This window comes from Melospiza georgiana, chromosome 15 (genome assembly GCF_028018845.1).
Source record: "Melospiza georgiana isolate bMelGeo1 chromosome 15, bMelGeo1.pri, whole genome shotgun sequence".
Lineage (NCBI taxonomy): Eukaryota > Metazoa > Chordata > Aves > Passeriformes > Passerellidae > Melospiza > Melospiza georgiana.
This window is the reverse complement of record NC_080444.1, coordinates 8,241,153-8,259,056: the sequence shown is the minus strand read 5'-3', so window position 1 is coordinate 8,259,056 and position 17,904 is coordinate 8,241,153. Positions and strand designations below refer to the sequence as shown.

The 17,904-nt window shown below is 42.2% G+C and overlaps 1 protein-coding gene across 1 annotated transcript in view; it reads left to right on the top strand.

Moving 5' to 3' along the window:
• Positions 1-17,540, top strand: part of SPOCK1 (SPARC (osteonectin), cwcv and kazal like domains proteoglycan 1) — a 263,977-nt gene extending 246,437 nt beyond the window's left edge. Inside the window, exons 8-11 of the mRNA XM_058034519.1 lie at positions 5,933-6,154; positions 6,763-6,825; positions 11,881-12,018; positions 13,017-17,540. Of these exons, the coding sequence (XP_057890502.1) occupies positions 5,933-6,154; positions 6,763-6,825; positions 11,881-12,018; positions 13,017-13,207 (614 nt within the window). The 3' untranslated portion in view covers positions 13,208-17,540. The remainder of the gene's footprint in view (positions 1-5,932; positions 6,155-6,762; positions 6,826-11,880; positions 12,019-13,016) is intronic.
• Positions 17,541-17,904: the final 364 nt, after the last annotated feature.

Below are 17,904 nucleotides of genomic sequence, written 5' to 3'. Positions count from 1 at the left end.
AAACATCCACATCTGAGCCATGTAGCTAGAAGAGTTAAATGGTGGAGAAAGCTGGAGCCCATTGTGTCCTGGGTATTTAATAACACCATCTTTGCCTTCTTTGATGCATTTTTTTTTAAGAAAGAAAGAATACGAACAGTCTAGAGGACATTTACTCTCTGTGGGTTAAGCCAACATGACTGATTTTGATGTCATTTAGCCACCAGGGAGGGGAAGGATTCAGATAACAGCATTTAAAGAGGTCATGCTCATCAGAGAGCAGATGCAAATTCACTTTCTGTAAGGACTCATTAATTCTTTCAAACAGTGTCCCCACAAACACGTGGGCCCTTGGACTGCAAAGCAGGATGCACAAGTTTTATCTAGGTGTGTGCTTCACTTCACTGATTCTCTGGGGTGAGCTGTCTAAAGCCAGGGTCCAAACCCAGAATTGGAAAGGTCCAGCAGCTGCTGCTTTTATGGCTTTTTTCAGCTGATGTCCCTGTAGAATGACACCACAGAGGCTACAGGAGCACCAGAGCAGACCCAGCACATCAGGGAGGGCATTTTCTGTTGGTCCAGGTCTCCACAGCCCCAGTGTTTTGCTACATCTGATCTGGGGTAGCAGCAGATTAGCTCTTCCTAAAGAGAATATACCATGGGCAGTATTGCTCAAAACTACAGACAAACCCAGTAATTCCCCCACACATCTTAAAACTCTGTGCTGAAACAAGTCATGTTCTGTGTAAATGATCTTTTTTCATGTGTCCCTTATTTTGCACAGTATTTACAACAAAGTCAGTGTCTTTAAAACTGTATGTCCTACTTATTTCTGAAACAGTGCTCCAAAAAAAGATATTCTCATGCAGAGGATCCGAGCCACAGTGCAAAAAGCAAGTGGATGTACCGCTAATCATGGCTTCCAGATGTGAATTCACTTCAAACCCCATGACAGAAACCCTTAGAGGCTTTAAACTTTATTTGAAGTCCTTTAGGCACAGAATCATAGGAAATCTCATTTTATCAGATTGTCAAAAGGATGTTTTCATGCAGATGATTCATGGCATCCTCATGGTGACCTTGCCAGAGACCAAATCCTAAAGGTGTTGAGTAGTTGTTTTTTGGGTTTTTTCTCCTTAAGCAATTTCAGTGAGAAAAACATTCCTGGTAATTCTGCAGTGTTTGCTCTGATTCACAGAGGAGCTGTTATCTCTTTTTAGTTTAGTTTGATTCCTGGCAGCTTTTATTTGAAAGGCTGCTTGATGATTTTAAACACTTGCTCTCAACAATGTTCGTTTTTAGACTGTTGACTTAGTTTGGCACATTTTCTACATTTTCTTATTTTCTTCTAAATCAATTAAAAAAAAAAAAAGAAAGAAACTTTATGAGTTTAGATACCTAAGCGAGTTTTAAATGCCACAAAACTTGGGCTTGTTTTTCTTTTTGAGGTTTTGCAACAGAATTCATGAATTAATCTGCATGCGCCAAATTCTGCAGCTCACATTCTCCCTGGTGGCACTGAAAATACACACAGGGTGAGGACAGCAGTATTTGGCTCTCTCCAACTTCAAACATTTGTAAAAATGAAAGCCACCTTAAACAGGGCTCAGAATTCAAAGCAAAGTTCACATACCCAAGCTGTGGAAAAGGATGTCTGTGAATCCTGGCACACAGGACACCCACACTCTGATGTACACATTGCCCTTTTTTATGGCTCAGCCTGTGTTGCCCTCCTCACCACACACTTCCCTTCATTAAACTGAGCTGGTTTGGTTGTGCCTGCAGGGTTTGAAAAGGCATGAACATCCCCAAATAATCCATTTTGGATGTGCCCCCGTGGCAGTGGAAGGAGCAGATGGTGGGATGCCATGACTCCAGTGCCTCGGACACATCAGCTGTCCAGATAAGGTTTTCCAGCAGAGATTTCTCTGTGCTACATTAATTTTTCAAGATGTTAGTGTGAGTGTAAATAAGCATTTTGAGTTTATTATGTTCACCCCCAGGTGAAGAAAAAAAAAGTACACTCCTTCTTATTTTCTTTGTAAGTCTCTTGAAAGGAAAAGGAGGAGAAAGATCATTGTGTTTAGATTTCAAACCTTCTTTCCCTGAGCTCTCTGATCCCAGCAAAGCACTATGGGCCAGGTACTTTGTCTTCTGAAGGCTTTGTGCAATTAAAATCTCCTCAATAAGTGATGTAAGAAACTCAGGGACATGTTTTGACATAGGGAAATAATGGAACTAATTAGGTAGCAAGATCAGATTCAAATTGCTCCTGAGCCTGTTGATAATTCATAACATCCCCATATTGTATCCAGATAGTCTCCCTGGTTGGAGTGGGTGTTGTTTTTCTTTTACTAGAGGTCTATGCAATATAAAGGATTTTTTTCTGGGGAACATTTCTTCTTCTCCTTCTTTTATTTTAAGGGATGGGGAAATTAGGTTAATTATACCCCTGTTAATTTAATTGTAGTATGCTTTAATAAAATAAAAAATGGCTGATGTAAGTCAACTCTTGAAGGGGGAAAATAATTCTTTCATGCCAGAAGGTGTGTTTATTTTAATAAGGATTTTCACCTAAAGACTTTTTTAAATTTAATTCCATTTTAGTTCAGAGGAGGTGGAGCATTTTCTGTGTTAATGGGATGAGAGACTTTTACATGTAGGTCACCAGCTTGATTTCCTTCCAGCTCTGTAGTGAATGAAAGTTGTCAGGATGCTGAACAGCTGTCAGTTGCAAAGAGGAACAAGATGGTCTTAGTCCAGGTCCTTGTGAGCAGGTGTCCAAATGAGAGCAGCCACCACCTCAGCTGACATTAATTGGCATTTGTGTGGGCAGCCTCTGCCAAGGAGCCAACAGGGATGTGGAGCCTGCACCATCCTCCTGCTTCTCACCAGAGGCACTGCAGCACTGAGCTGATGAACAGAAAATGCAGAGTTCTCACTGAGGTTGCTTATTCTGGGTCTGTTGTGCTGGAAATCCAGCCTGTTAACCAAGCACTGAATTCTTCACAGGATTATAGTATGGGGTTTGTTTCATCCAGAAAATTTCATCATATTCATAGATAAGTATATCAAAAGAGTTTAAAAAGAAGTTAATTCAGTCAATTTGTCCTCACCAGGCTGGTGGGAGCACATGAAGGTAAGTGAGCTCCAAAAGCCATTTTCCATCAGCTGCCCTGGTTATGCCATGAATCAGAGCCTGTGCTGGACATTTAGGGGACATTTGGCTTTCATTCTGGTGCTGGGTGCTGAGAACATCCAGGGTTGTTAGGTTTGGGCTGCCGATGCAATTTATGGGCAGTACCTTTTACCAGGAGACAATATGAAGTTGCTGTTTACCTTGAACAACATACTGGGGGACAATTAAAGAATTAACTTTCCACTGATAATAACCATCTAGCTAAGGATTTTCTGTCACACCTACCACTTCCATATTTAAGGACTTCCAGGCCACATTGTCTGGTAATCCAGCACTGTTTAGTAAACCAGCCTCTTAATGAATCTAATCTGGAACTCAGGTCACAACAGTGAAAGCTCCCTTTTTAATAAGAAATTATAATCAAAACCTCTTCAATTATTGTAATTAACTGTCTTCTCAATGACCTTTCCCAGCTGTATCTCCCATCCAGCCCTGCTGGTGGGTCCCAGAGCAGCTTTGTGCTCCCTGCAGTCACTGCTGGTGATTTGCTCAGACAGATCCATGCTGAGGGCAGGCTGGTGGTGAATCCCCATTGCACACACAGGTGGAGATTTCCCAACAGGGAGGGCAACAAGACTCAGAAACAATCTACAGGCACTGTAGGGGCAAGCTCATTCCAGATCTCCCTGCTTTGGTCCCTGCCAGTTAAGAGACGACTTTAGGGACCATCAGGGCTGAGCAACACATACCATACTCAACTGATGATACAGCACACCTTGCAGTTGCTCATCTTTTGCAGCAATGTGACCACAGCATGTAAAATCCATTGTCAGAGAGAGCATCTGTGCAGAAAAAGAGCAGACATTGGAAACTAACTCTTTTTCTCCTGAAAACTGGTAAACTGGTAAACTGATCCCAGCTCCGCCCTGCAGTTCAATGATCCACCCCAGCCTGTTTGACTACTTTTAACCTGCCCTGGGTTGGGGAATCTGGCACCAAACACCTGCACAGGGCAGGACTGGGTGCCCTGCTCCTGTTGCTCTGTAAAGGCAAAGGTGAGGAGTCTTAAATCCTTTCACTTCACAAAAGATTGCACAGTGACCAGATCCTGCTTGCCTTCTTCAGATGACTTAAATAATTGAAGCCAATATTTCTAATTGCTTCAGCAAGGCAAGCAGCTCTCCCCTACATCTATTCACACAGCCTTGTTCTTTTTCACTGTGCTCAAACATGATTAGATAATGTTATGGGAGATAACAGCATAAAAATGTGATGAAATGTTCAGCATGATTTCTCTCTTCCCTTTCTGAGCTGCTCTAGCCCTGAGGAAATGGTTTTACCTTCTTCCTTCCTTAGAGAAACATGTATTATGAATGACACAAACCTTCCCTTTAGTTAACCCTTCTGATTGTCCCTCTGTGTCACTGACAACCTTCAGCCACAGCTGCATACAAAAACCACAGCTTCCAGCAAAAAGCCCTGCTCTCCTTTGGATTCATGCCTAAAATAGCAAGTAGGGTGCAGAGCTTGGGCAAACTGTCAGCATGATTCCAGCAACATCTCAGCTTTCACTTCAACAAAGCAGCATCCTGAAAGGAACACATACAGCAAATAAAGCTAAGCCTAACCTCTTTCAGTGAAAGTTGCAGCTGAAGGAAAAAGCTCATCAGGCTTCTCTACATGGCCCAAAGCAGAGTGAGAGTGCACAGGCAGGTTATTGCTCCCAGCTGGAGCACTGTGAGCACCAGGGGGGTCAGGAGCCCTCTGTCCCTGCAAATCCCCAACCAATGGATTCATGTTTCTGAGTCCTGGTTGAAACCAATACCCTTGTTATCAGATTTATTATCTCTATATTACAAATATACTTCCTTACATTGTAGATAACTTGGAATTTAGTGTAAGCATGGAAAAAATACCATGACAGTGTGGATTTATAGTGCCCCACACCACTGTTTTTTCTGGACACTGCAGGATCCTGGAACGTGTCTCTCATATACACAGTGGGTATCTATATGCATGACTTGGGCTTTCTGTGATAACCACTGCTGCTGCAGCAGTCTTTGAAGAATCTGGGCTATTAAAATGAATGATGGTGATGGTTTCCAAAGCGCTGGAGAAGCAGAATCCTGTGTTGCTGCAGGAAGGTGCTGGTACAGCATACGAGAGCATGGGCAGCTCCAGCTGAGGCTGTGCCTGCCCTCAGAGTGATGTGAGGAACAGAGACACTTCACCTCTTCTCTCCCCCAGACAGCTCACAGTCCAGATCAAAGCAGTTTGTTGTCACAAACCACAGACAGGCCTTTGAAAAGTGAAAAGCAAGGATGAGAGGTAGAAGGTGAGAGCACAGCAGGAAAGAATGTGATCAGGCAACTAGAAACGAGTCTGGGAAACAGGATTTAAATTGCATTCAGATACAGTCTAGGTTGAAAATATGGTGGATGCAGCCTTTTCTCATCACATTTCAGTTTCCTGGAACCAGGCCAAGACACTTGGACTGAGGACTGAAGAAAATTAAAAAGCAAGAATTTTTTGAGTAGAGATAACTTTAAATTACAGAAACCAGTTCTGAACCTCAGCCCTCTCTACCTCACAGCTCCCACAGAGTGTGAGTAGTGCTCTGGTTTGTAGCTGTGCTTGGGTTTAAGCTTTACACAGTGAGTTCAGTCATAGGATTTTGTTCTGCTTTGGGCAAGTCAGCTCAAAGTTCAGAGTCCAGTCACAAAATAAAAGTTGGCAGGGCTTCACATTAGAGTGGTTCCTGTGCTGGGGGCACGCTGGGGTTCAGCTGGGGAATATTTGCCTGTCTTCTTACAGGATTTGACACCAGCATCCTACCAATCTGTAAGGATTCCTTAGGCTGGATGTTCAACAAGCTTGACATGAACTATGACCTGCTGCTGGATCCCTCGGAGATCAGTGCCATTTACCTGGACAAGTACGAGCCGTGTGTCAAACCGCTCTTCAACTCCTGCGACTCCTTCAAGGACGGGAAGCTTTCCAACAACGAGTGGTGCTACTGCTTCCAGAAGCCAGGAGGTGAGCTGGGCCATGTGCAATGCAAACACGAGCTGTTTGGCTCTCCCTGTGTCTCAGGGCCTGCCTGTAGAGTTTGCTCATTGGCAGGCAGGTGTGTTGAAAGCCCTTTCGCTCAGCACCAGTGTGAAGGGCATTCTGGAACCATGTTTATTGTCATAGATGAACTATGTTAACATCCCTTGATCATTAAAGCAAATAAAGTAGTAAGTGTCACTGCACACAGTCTAGAAATAAGCTCTGTTGCTGACAGAAAGCTCAAGAATTTACTCTTTTATTAACACAGAATTTAGCCAATTAACAAGTCATAAATCAGGGAGCTGGCATGATGTCAGTTTGGTGAAAAGAGAGGTAGAATGGTTTAACAATTAAAATGGCCCCCAAACACTACTCTCAACTACAGTGTGTTGCCTTTTTTTTTTTCCTTTTTTTTTTTTTTTTTAATTAGTGGAGCTAATGACATAAATTTGTTTTGCAGTACAGTACCAGCATATGGGCTTCTCTCAGTCCCAGGTGTACAGTAGCCCACATTTCATGTCAGCAGTAAAGCCAGTCATTACAGAGCCTGTCCCGTGCCATCTGGAAACTGATTCTTATACATTATATTTTAGGTCTTCCTTGCCAGAATGAAATGAATAGAATTCAAAAGCTAAGTAGAGGGAAGAGTCTGTTGGGTAAGTTCGATTACTTGCTATTCATTTGCTCAACTAATTAAAGCTTCTGTGATTATTGTAACTTTATATGCAGTAATGGTTTTTCAATTAGAGACTAATGTTTTGAGTCGGGAATATTCAGCACGGAGCGTAGGCCTGACACTATGAAATTAAACAAATAATGAGATAGCAACACAGAGAACAGGTGTCAGCATGGCAACGGGTTCAGAGCTAATTTACAGCTCTCCAGAAATGCAAAGCCTTGTCTGCACAGAGCTTAATACTGCCTTCACCACCTCACAGGTCAGAGTAAGAACTGGGAGGCTGCTTGATACTCAAGGCTCCCATTTTTGAAGGGTGACTGAAGGTGCATAGCCAATGCATTCATGTTCCTTCCAGTTATGGTACAATGCAGGCTTTCCTTGGGGTTCAATTTTGCTAATTACTCTTTAAAATATTTCAGTATATTGTGTGTATATGAAAACAGGAATTCATATCACCTCGTTTTAGGCAGCCTGCAGGATGCTTCATGCTGTAAGATGTGGTCATGCCTGTCCCTCTCTCTCATGCCTATTGGGAGCCTGAATTGATTCATGACTTACTCTGATGGATATCTAAAATTAGGTTAAATAAATCCCCATCTGGCATTTTCCCAATTAATTGCTGGAAAATCAGGTTGCTGAACTGAAAAAAATTCAAGTGACTAATTCCCTACCCTAAAATCACCCAGTGATGTGTGGCCTGGTGTTTGTGTGCTGGTGTTTTACCAAAACTTGTGTCCCAGCACATTGTGCACACAGAGCCCAGCCCCTGAGGCACAGCAGGACAGATGCAAGCCCTGCACTCCACCCTTGAGGAGTGGCTGACCTCAGCCCAGCTGTCAGCCCCATCATGGAGAGCATGTCAGGCTCCCAGAGCATCCCCAGCTGCAGCCCAGGGTGTGCTCAGCTCTGCTGCAGGGCTGCTCGTGCCTCCCACACTGCAGCCTGATGCTCCTCAGACTCAGCACACCCTGCAAAGCTCAGCTCTGCCGAATCCTGCCTCTCCCAGAGCCATTTGGGCTCAAGGTTCTGGTGCCTGGTGAACAATCCCAACCTGGATTCATTGGTTTAAATGAATAAACATTCCTAAAGGCCACAGGGACTGTGGTTTAGATCCATCGTCCTTTCATAGCAAGTTCACATGAAGATTAGGATGTTTCAGAGTCACAGCTCCTGCTGTTCCTAGCTGTGGGAGCCAAGGGAGGATTGGTCACTTGGGATGTGTGTGCTCCATTCAGTAAATATTCTGCATTTGTGTTCAAGGGAATGTTGAGGCAAAGGAAGTCATAATGTTCTCTGTCTCATGGGCGTCATGATTTTCAAAGTCACCTAAAAGAATAAGAAGCCCAGTTCTTAACAGATAGCTTTGACTATCCCATATTTATTTTATGCTTTGCTGTTATTTTCTACGTGCAATAAATGTCATCTAGGTTGGAACATAAGTAGTTTGTTCTGGTGTGTGGGAAGAATGATGCCTGGGTTGCAGGTAGTTCAACATGCAGGTGGTTGTAGCACATGTCACTGGATCTGAGCACAGTAGCAGGAGTAAAATGACAAAGTAAAAGCAGTAGGAATGGTCCCTTAGCACAAATAACTTCTAGTCAACTGTATTAATAATAAAAAAAAAAATAGAAGAAGAATGAAAGTGGTGAAGCTCAACAAATCAAGGTGTCAGGCACAGGTTGTTCCACAGGCTAGAAAACTATAATATAAAGAGGAACTCTTTGCTTCACCTACCCTGAAAGTCTTCCTGCATAATGACACCTGTCATGGAGATTTTAATTTGATATCAGAGCTATTTATACAGCAGAAAACATTGTCTTTTCTATTAACTGTCTGAAAAATCATTGAAATGGAAGCTCAAACATACACATAACTGGTAGCAATGGTAAAGTTGGAAAAGGGAGATGAGTATTTTCAGAGAAAGTAATATTTAATTATTCTCTTTCCTCCTCTGACCCTGACATAGAGAGCACACCACTTACAGTTTGGGCACCAGCATGAAGAATGTTTTTGTTAACTCGTATCCATTGATAAAAATGATGACTTTTGATATTTCCTTCTCTGTATATTTTTCAAAACACATGACAGTTGGAACAAAGTACTTCAAAGCCATTGCCATTAGATATGTTGAATTTGGAGGCTTTCAAATGAAGTCTAGCATCCCAGGAGACTGAATTAAAAAGTAAACAGCACTATTCATCTTTTCCTGCCAGATTTATCTGGAGTACAATTAACTGCAGAGACTGTACTTTTAGAGCATACAACTGTGCAGCCTGATAATGCTTCTCCCACTCCACTAAAGTAATAAATTTCTGCTCCCATCACTGTTTTCTCCTATATCAACCCTGTGGATTTAGCTAATATAATAGCTAATACCAGGAGCTGTGTGCTGGCTAGTACTTACTTCTGACAGGCTTTTACCTCTATCTTTAGCATATAATTATTCTCCTCCTGTTCTCTAAGGAAGGGGAGTGTTATATAGATAAGGAAATGATGCAAAAAAAAAAAAAAAAAAAAAAAAAAGAGGTCTAGGTCTGAGTCCATAGAGGATACAGATGCAACAGTGCTGTTCAAGTTTGTGTGGAATAACCAAACTCTTCCCAGGACAAAGGCAGATGGGGAGGCAGGATTCAGTAGCTTGAGGCAGTTTGTGGGGAGAGACTCACATTTTGTGAGTCCAGGCTTGTGGGAAGCACTGCCTGTGCAGGAACCTCTGGAGAGGAAAGCTCCAGATGTTCCCTGATGCCAAACCCAGCAAATGGCCTGTCTGGGTACCATGCTCCAGGATAGCAGAGCTTGCAGCCAGCTCATTTCTGACAGAGAGGCTGATTTGTGTACATTTGTGTACAGTTCACAGGGAGAATCATCACGTTGTGCAACACTTGTTCCCAGCCACTCTCTATCCTCTCCAGATTATCACCTGCACCTGACACATCAGACAGGACATGCTGCATGCTCCCTCTGAGAGTTGGCAAATACTGGGACATTAGTATGCATAGATAAATATTTAAAGCTCCAGTGTTACATACAAATTGGCACGAATTTCCCACGCAGAAGGAAAAGCACCTTCCACTCTTCACTGTGACCCAAAGTGTGAATCTATTCCACACACAGTTATCTTGGCACTGAGCCTGGGCCACAATTTATTTTTAAATCTTCTAAAGCTTTTACAGGCAGCGTGGAACATTTTCATACCTTACAAGAAACAGTGAAACTATGCAAAAAGGTCTGTATGAAAGAAGAAAAAGGTTGCATTGCCCCAGGAAAAGAGAAAGCATGAGACAGTTTAAAATGCAGAAGCTGTTCTCTGCTCACCCTGTAATGTCCCTGAGGTGCCCCTTTGATCCTTCCCTGGAGCCAGATGTTGATCAGATATAAAAGGGCAGCTCTAGTGGTGTGGGTACAGCTGTGCTGATTTACACCAGCTCCAAGTCAGCACCTGAGCACTTTTCCCAAGGTTGTGTATGGTTTGATAAACACCTGCAGTGCTTATCAGAGGCAGGACATGAGCATAAATATGAAAAAAAAAATCTTTCCTAATTTATATTGAAATGAAGTTTTGAACACTGGTTACTAACTTACAAAAACCTGCCAAGGCAAATACATATATTTGTTATTAAAAATATTGTCTTATAAATAGTGAAAATTAATCTTTGATAGTTGCTAGCATGCTTACATTTGTACATGAACATAATGGTGATTCCTATTAGCAAACCTGCTACAAGATCATGCTTTGACATTATTTAAAATATTCCCACTCATGGATGTGGTCTCCAAAACTGATCTGATAAACAAAGATTTCTGCAGATGTTCAAAGGTTTCTCTTCTCATCTGCCAGATCTGTATTAGCAGCACTCAAACTTTAGACAAGATCTGCAGAGCAATGAGTTTGGATATTCAGATTCACTTTGTGTGAATTTCAGATTCACTCTCTGTGTGCATGAGACTGACTGACTTCCACTTTTATGTCTTTTATAGAGGAAATCTGGTGACATTTGGGCAGCACCTTCTCATTCATCTTTTCCTGTGAGAAGTGTAGTGGAAGTGGCCCCTTTGACACATGTGCTGTCTGAATAGATGCTACACATGGAACTAGTTAGAAAACTTTACTGAACCACCAGTAAATCACTGGTATCTTTGACAAAGGAGAAAAATCATTTGAGACTAGAAATTTGGGGGCAGGGGGGTGTTTGTGTCATGTTTCAAATTGAAGCAATTGACAAAGAAGGGAAAAATGAATGTACTGACCTCCAGTGGGAATAAAGCTAACTCATCTCCAAGAACAAGAGGGCTTTTCATACTGAAGTACATTTGCTGTATCTGCTGAAAATGGTGGGAACAATAACATAGGTTTCTCCTGAGAGTTTCCCTCTCTGCAGAAGCCAGAATGAACCACACTCTACAAGGCTGAAATATATTGGTTTTATTGTGAGACAAAACTTGGGCTTCAAATCCTAAGACTTACTGATTCAGATCCTGTTGTCCCTCTCTGTAAAGCCTGTGCATTATTTCTTCTTTTATACATGGGAGCTCTCAGTAAGTCAGGGGAAGTGCCTGAGATGAGTATGAATAGCAAGCAGATGGCAGATACCTTCCAGGGATAATTACAGTGTTGTGGAAAGACTCATGTGACAAACACTGAAGGAGTGCAAATGGAGGGAAATGCAGAACTAATGAAGTTGGGGTAATAATCCAGTTGGGAAGAAAAGTTTTAAAATCAGGAGTTAAATGTGAAAAGGCTCTGTGGGAATATCAATCATTCAGGGCAGACTGAAGCTCTCTCTAGAGCTGTGTGACACTCTCCTCTGTGTGCTGGATATGAACAAACATTTATACTCTGTGACCAGGCTGTCTGAAAAGAGTTCACCAGAAATAATTCCTTCGCCCTTTCAGGCACCAGATAATCACACGTATTTCCTTGCCAACATTGTCAAGATCTTCATGTGCATAAGTGCTAAGTTCATAATACCCTGTGTGTGTGTTTGCTCCTGCAGAGGATTGCATTACTGAGCACACCTTATATTTTATTCAGGTGCTTTCATCCCCCGCTGCAATGAGGAAGGTTATTACAAAGCCACCCAGTGCCATGGCAGCACGGGGCAGTGCTGGTGTGTTGATAAGTATGGCAATGAGATAGCTGGCTCCAGAAAGCAAGGCACAGTCAGCTGTGGTGAGTAATGATCTGCTTTCCTCAGACAATAGGGGAATTAACACTGCTGTAACCCTGCCATGGCTGTGCCACCACCGAGGATGATGACAAGAGGGAAAACACGAGTAGCACAGTTCAAAGTAGCTCCTCTGTTTTCCTGTTCACACACAAATGGGTACCCTCATGGGTCCTTTGGACAGCAGGGGTGCAGCACAAGTTAGCAGGCAATAACCATTGTTAAGGTATTTTTGCTACAAGCCTGGAAAGTGCAGTTAGTGATATTAAAATTAAGGAACTGGGGTTGCTCTGCATGGTTATTAAATTGTTCTGTATACTCTGGAATGCACACCTACTGGAACTTTCCAGACAAGGGAAGGCCTAAATGTGTAAAATTGTGTGCATTAGCAACCAAGCCCAATAAAACTGCTGACAGGACAATATTGTGTAGGTAAGTGAAATCACCAATTAGCTGTTGTGCCCAGACAAGGAAGATGTCACCTACAGTCCTTCAGAGTGCCTCAGGGATGGTTTTCAGTGCAGCTTTCCTTTTTAAAAAGGAACAGAGACCTAGAAGGTCCAGGATGCCCAGAATAACATCACAGATCTTAGGTTCAATAACTATATTTGCAGAGTGAGGTTTATGCACTCAAATAAAACCACTTTTTTGGGTTTTTTAGCATGGTATACAGAGCAGTGATGGAATGAAAGTATTTACAAAGGAATAATGATTTTCTGGGCTGCATGCACATGTTCTGGAATTTTCCAGTCAAGCCTCTAGGAGGAAGACAATGCATAAGGGGGTGTTTTATGCAAAAAAAAAATAAATATCAGAGTCTATAGATATGTATTTTTCCCAGTTCAGAATGAAAATTGAAATTTTAAGGTTGTTTCATGAAAGCTGAACCTATTAATTTAAAAAATAACATTGCAAATGACAGTGGCTTGCATGACAAGGATGGTGATTAATGTGGAATTTGGTGTTCTGTGAGGAAATGACCTTTCCTGCTCACCTGTTTCAGAAGAAGAGCAAGAAACCTCAGGGGATTTTGGCAGTGGTGGATCTGTTGTGTTGTTGGATGATTTGGAAGAGGAACCTGAAGCAACAAAAAAAGACAAAGAAGGGAAACTGAAGATTCATGTAAGAGCAGCTAATGAAGATGATGAAGATGAAGATGATGATAAGGATGATGAAATTGGTTATATATGGTAGTGCCCATCATGATGAGGACTCACGTTTTGCACAATATTGCAACTCACATCATATCTCTGCAATTGTATCTGAGAGTACCTGGCACAAAAATTCCCTCTCTACTGAGTTTAATTTTGTATAGCCAATTTAATTTGGATGACAACTTTTTTTTCCAGCAAAGGACTGTTTGGAATACAGCTTTTGTTCAGTTGGTTTAGGGGATTTTTGTTCTATCCACAGGGGCAATGAGTTTTGTTTCAAAACCATTTCGTGTCTTAATCCTCATTTGCACCACTTATGAAATCCATCTTGTGAAGAAATCCTGGAAGGGGCTCAAAAAAAAAAAAACAATACAAAGGCTAAGAAGCCCCTCTCATGTCAGAGAATTTGTGTCATAAATTGTTACCTGGATCATATGAGAAAAAGATTTTTCTTTCATGAAGAAGGAAAAGTAGGTGCCTCGTTTTCCAGTATATATTTATAATGTCCCAGTGAGGAGTAAGTATCTTTGGACAGTGGCTGCCCAGTACCAGGGGTTTAATCCAGAGGAAAACCCAGGACTGGCAGGACTTTCCCTTCCTTCCATTCTCTGAGCATGAGTCAACAGGTTTAGTCCAGCTCACACTGAAGGCAAAACTCCCACCAGGGCACAATCAGCTCACTGACACTCTTTATTTGATAAAGGAACACAACTTCTTGATCTTAAGAGATGCTGCAGCTGTCCTAGACCAAGGGTGTTTAAGGGGAGAGCATTTGGTGCATTTGTTGCACCATAAGCACCCCCAGAGCTGTTCCTCAGCTGCTCATTTGCACCAGGAGGGTCCCTGATAACACACAGGCAGCTCTGCTCCCAGCTCACACACCTCAGAGCTCTCTGTTCTCCACTGAGCAGCCCTCCTTCCAAAGCCAGAATGCTGCCCAAGACACCAGCCCTCAAAAGGAACTGTCCCTTATTTCATACAGATACAGATACCTGTTCCAAAAAGCAGCTTTAGGTGGTGATATTGCAAAAGCAAAACCCCTTGGCTCAGTGTGGCTCCACACTTGTAATGCACACTCCTGAAAGAGAATAGAATTAAAATCCAGTCTGTGATTCCCTCAATACCTCCCATATATTCAAAGCTCTTGTATCAGAGCATATTGACATTACATTATTTGCAGTGTCCTTTCCCATGGCAGTTCTCAGATGCAGTAATGTGCTGTGGTGATCTTTTATTGTTTTTGCTGTTTTGTGAAGCAGTAAGAGGAACCTTAACCCCACTCTTGCATTAGGATGCAGGTGTAAATATTTTAGCAGAGCCTGTGGTTGGCCAGTGAGTTATTTTGCAGAATGAAAAACGTGTTTTTTATAACAAAAACTAATTAGATTTTTTTTCTGAGTTAATGGTGGATATAGAGGTGGAGACAGCATTGAGTCACAACATGGTTATCTACATAGTTAGTTGAAAGCTGGAAAATACCACACAGGTTGGCAGAAGTCAGTTTTTAGGTACATTGGCCTGGGGATGTTGGCTCTCAGCCCTCTCCAAAGCCAGTGCCTGCCTGGCAGCCCTCTGGGTAGGACCTCTGCTTTCAGATGTGATCAGAAGTGGAATTACTTTCAGGTACCATGTGCTGCAGGGGCTCTCCTGTTTTCTCCTCTTTTGTTTCCTATTTATCCAGATCAATGACCTGAGAACAAAGAGCAAGCCTACATAATCATTATTAATGCAGAAGGATGTGTAAAACCATGAGGAATTTGTTGTTTCACGCCCCTGCATCCTCCCAAAAATCTGCCATCACAGTCATTTGCAAAAGGCCTGCAATCTGCCCTGCCTCAAATAAATCTCTTTGGTTTTCCCATAGCTTTAGAAAAATATATTTAATAATCATTTTCCATGAGCTGCACCACACACACAGACACACACACACACACACATATGCACACTTTTTCTATTTACCTTTCACAGAAATCCTGCCAACTTGCAAGAGGAGCAGAAAACCCAGCATTTCTGTCTCCCTAAATATGATTTTGTGAGAAGCAATTGAACACTGTCAGTAGGTTCCTTCTCAAACATCCTGTCTAGTTTTCCTCTGGTATTTTCTTAATTAACCCCACACTCTCTGGGCCTGGCTCTGCTGTCCTGTGCAAGACCTGCCTGAGGCACAGAGCTGCCATTTCATTCTGCCATAAGTCTGAGCTCCACAATCAGCAGATTATGCTGATCCTCCTGGCTGGACTTGTTCTCCACACAGAGCCAGGGGGGTTTTTGGCAGTCCTGTGTCCCTACAACACAGCTTATCCTGGGCTGTGCCTTCCACCAAAGGTCACAGAGCAAATCCCTTCTCCTCCCCAGGGCAAAGCCTGGCACTCTGAGCCCTTGTAGGCAGCACCAGGTCTGAGGCTGCAGGGGGCTGTGTCCCGTGTAAACATGCAATATGGTTAAATTAAAGCTGTTAAATAAGCCTTTAAAAGGGAATGTGAACATCTTCACATGTGCAGACATGGCAGCACCACCCACTGGTGGTCTCCTGGCTGTGATCTTTTACATGAGATACTTCCAAATCAGAGTTGGAATTATAAGTCAGAGCTTTATATCTAACTGTGAACCAATTACTGTCTGTCAGACTCAACAGCTCAAACATTAGGTGGTGAAACAGCCCCAGTGAAACAGCTCCATGCCCAGCACAGCCTGGCGAAGGGTCAGGTGCTTTGGCTGGCTTGGGTGGCCCCTGGTAGCTCATCCCCAGAGCCCAGAAACACACACAGACACACACAAACTGTTCTAGGCATGCTGGCCTGGATCCAGGCACACCCCCCCCACTCTCCAGTCACCTCTTTGACTCGTGCAAGTGTTCTTGTGGCTCCAGCCAGAGTGGGAAATGTGCCATTTATGGGCTGGGGCAGCTAGGCAGGGCAGCCCTGGCCAGTGCCAGGGTCCAGCAGGCAGGAGCATGCTTGGAAGGGCAGCTCAGAGTCTGTATTGCTTTGAGAGCAAGTTCCAAAATCCTGCAAAGATATTTAACAAAGCCCTTTTGTGATCCACTGGCATCCTCCCATGGTGGGGACCTGGAGCCTATGAGCCTATATATACACATGTATAACTCAGTGTGACTGTATATATGCATTTATGCACAAATATGTGTGTGCATATGTGTGTGTGTGTGTGTGTGTGTGTGTGTGTGTGTGTGTGTGTGTGTCCAGTTTGGGGAGATGCATTAAGAAAATCTTCTATTTAATGAAATAGTGATAAAGAAACCAGCAATTCTACCAAGAACCAGTGCTCCTCCAGATCAAGCCCCTTCCATTTTTCATGCTTTGTAAAGGATTTAATTTGCTTCCAACTTAATTTAATTCAATTCCTTTCTTTTTCTCTTTCCTTTTCCTTTTTTGTTTTTACAAAGCAAGACTTACTTCCCATGTGAATCAAGTCATTGACCTTCCAAACATTTTCTCATTGTGAAAAATGGAATCTGAGTTGTCCCATTCTTTTAGAAACACAAACCAATTTTTAACCTCATTTTCTTTTCAAATTACAGTCTATGAGGTACTGTTAGGCATTGCTTTATGTTCCTTTTAACTAGTGTAGTTAAATCAAAATGTTGAGTTCAGATTTCAGCACAGCTGGATTTTTTTTGGTCATTACTGGCCTTTGCTGTGAACACAAAGAATCCTCTTTATTTACTTTGCCTTTTTTTTAAGCTATTCTGTACTATTATTTTTAACCATTTGAACTGTTTATTTAATATTTATTCTACAGTTTATATTGAAGATGTAAAGTTTATATTTAAAACAACACTGTTTGTTAGTGAATGCTTCTCTTTGCCTCCCCAGCCTAGTCTGTTAGTCTCAGTGTACATTTCTGGCATGGGAATATTTTGATATTAGGAGTTTTGTAGCCTTTTCTCCCTCAAGCAGCAACTGATGTAGATCTAAGGTCAGCACCTGACCCAGCCCAGGTCGCTCGAGCTTCGCTCCCTCCATTTGTTGGCTTCTCTGCAGCCCCTCCTGTGTCCCACCCTGCCACCCACAGACTGCCTTGTACAGTTCCTACACATCAAAAAGCCCTTTCTACAGTAGGTGGGTTCTGGTCTTTTTATACTTTTCTCAATGCTGTTGATGTCTGTTACTGTTCAATGTGTAGATCTGTAAGGAGAAATCCAAATATTTCGTGTTTCAGTTCGATGTCCCTACTGTAGATGGATGTAGACTATCATAGTAAGTAGAACTGCATAGTAAATTCTGAATGCTTTTTCCATAAGGAGTTAAGTGGAATGTGAGCATTTTGCTACCTTTGGTTAACTGTAAATGCTTAACTGTAGTCTGAAATAGTTGCATTTTTGTCTGTCTCAATAAATTTTAATTTGTCTGCGACTCCTTGTTGCCTGTCCTGAATTTTATTAAACTTAGGGGATCAAAAATACTGCACTACCTTGAGTAAGCATTTAATCATACATGGAAATGGATGCTCTTTTATATTTGCTTCATAACTTATACCTCTGTTCAATGCCAGCTGTAATCTGTGGAGTTAATGCAAGGTCTCCAGAAACCTCTATTTCAGAAGCAGAAATGGAACCAAATGGGATGGAATAACTGTATCAAAATCAGAACTTTTCAAATTATATTAAAATTGATTTTTGAGGAACTAGCAAGGGCAGAGGGGGAAGCTTTCATTTTTATTTCCTCTCCAGATTGCAAGTTGTCATGTTTTTCTGTCTCTTCTGAAGGTATCCAGGGC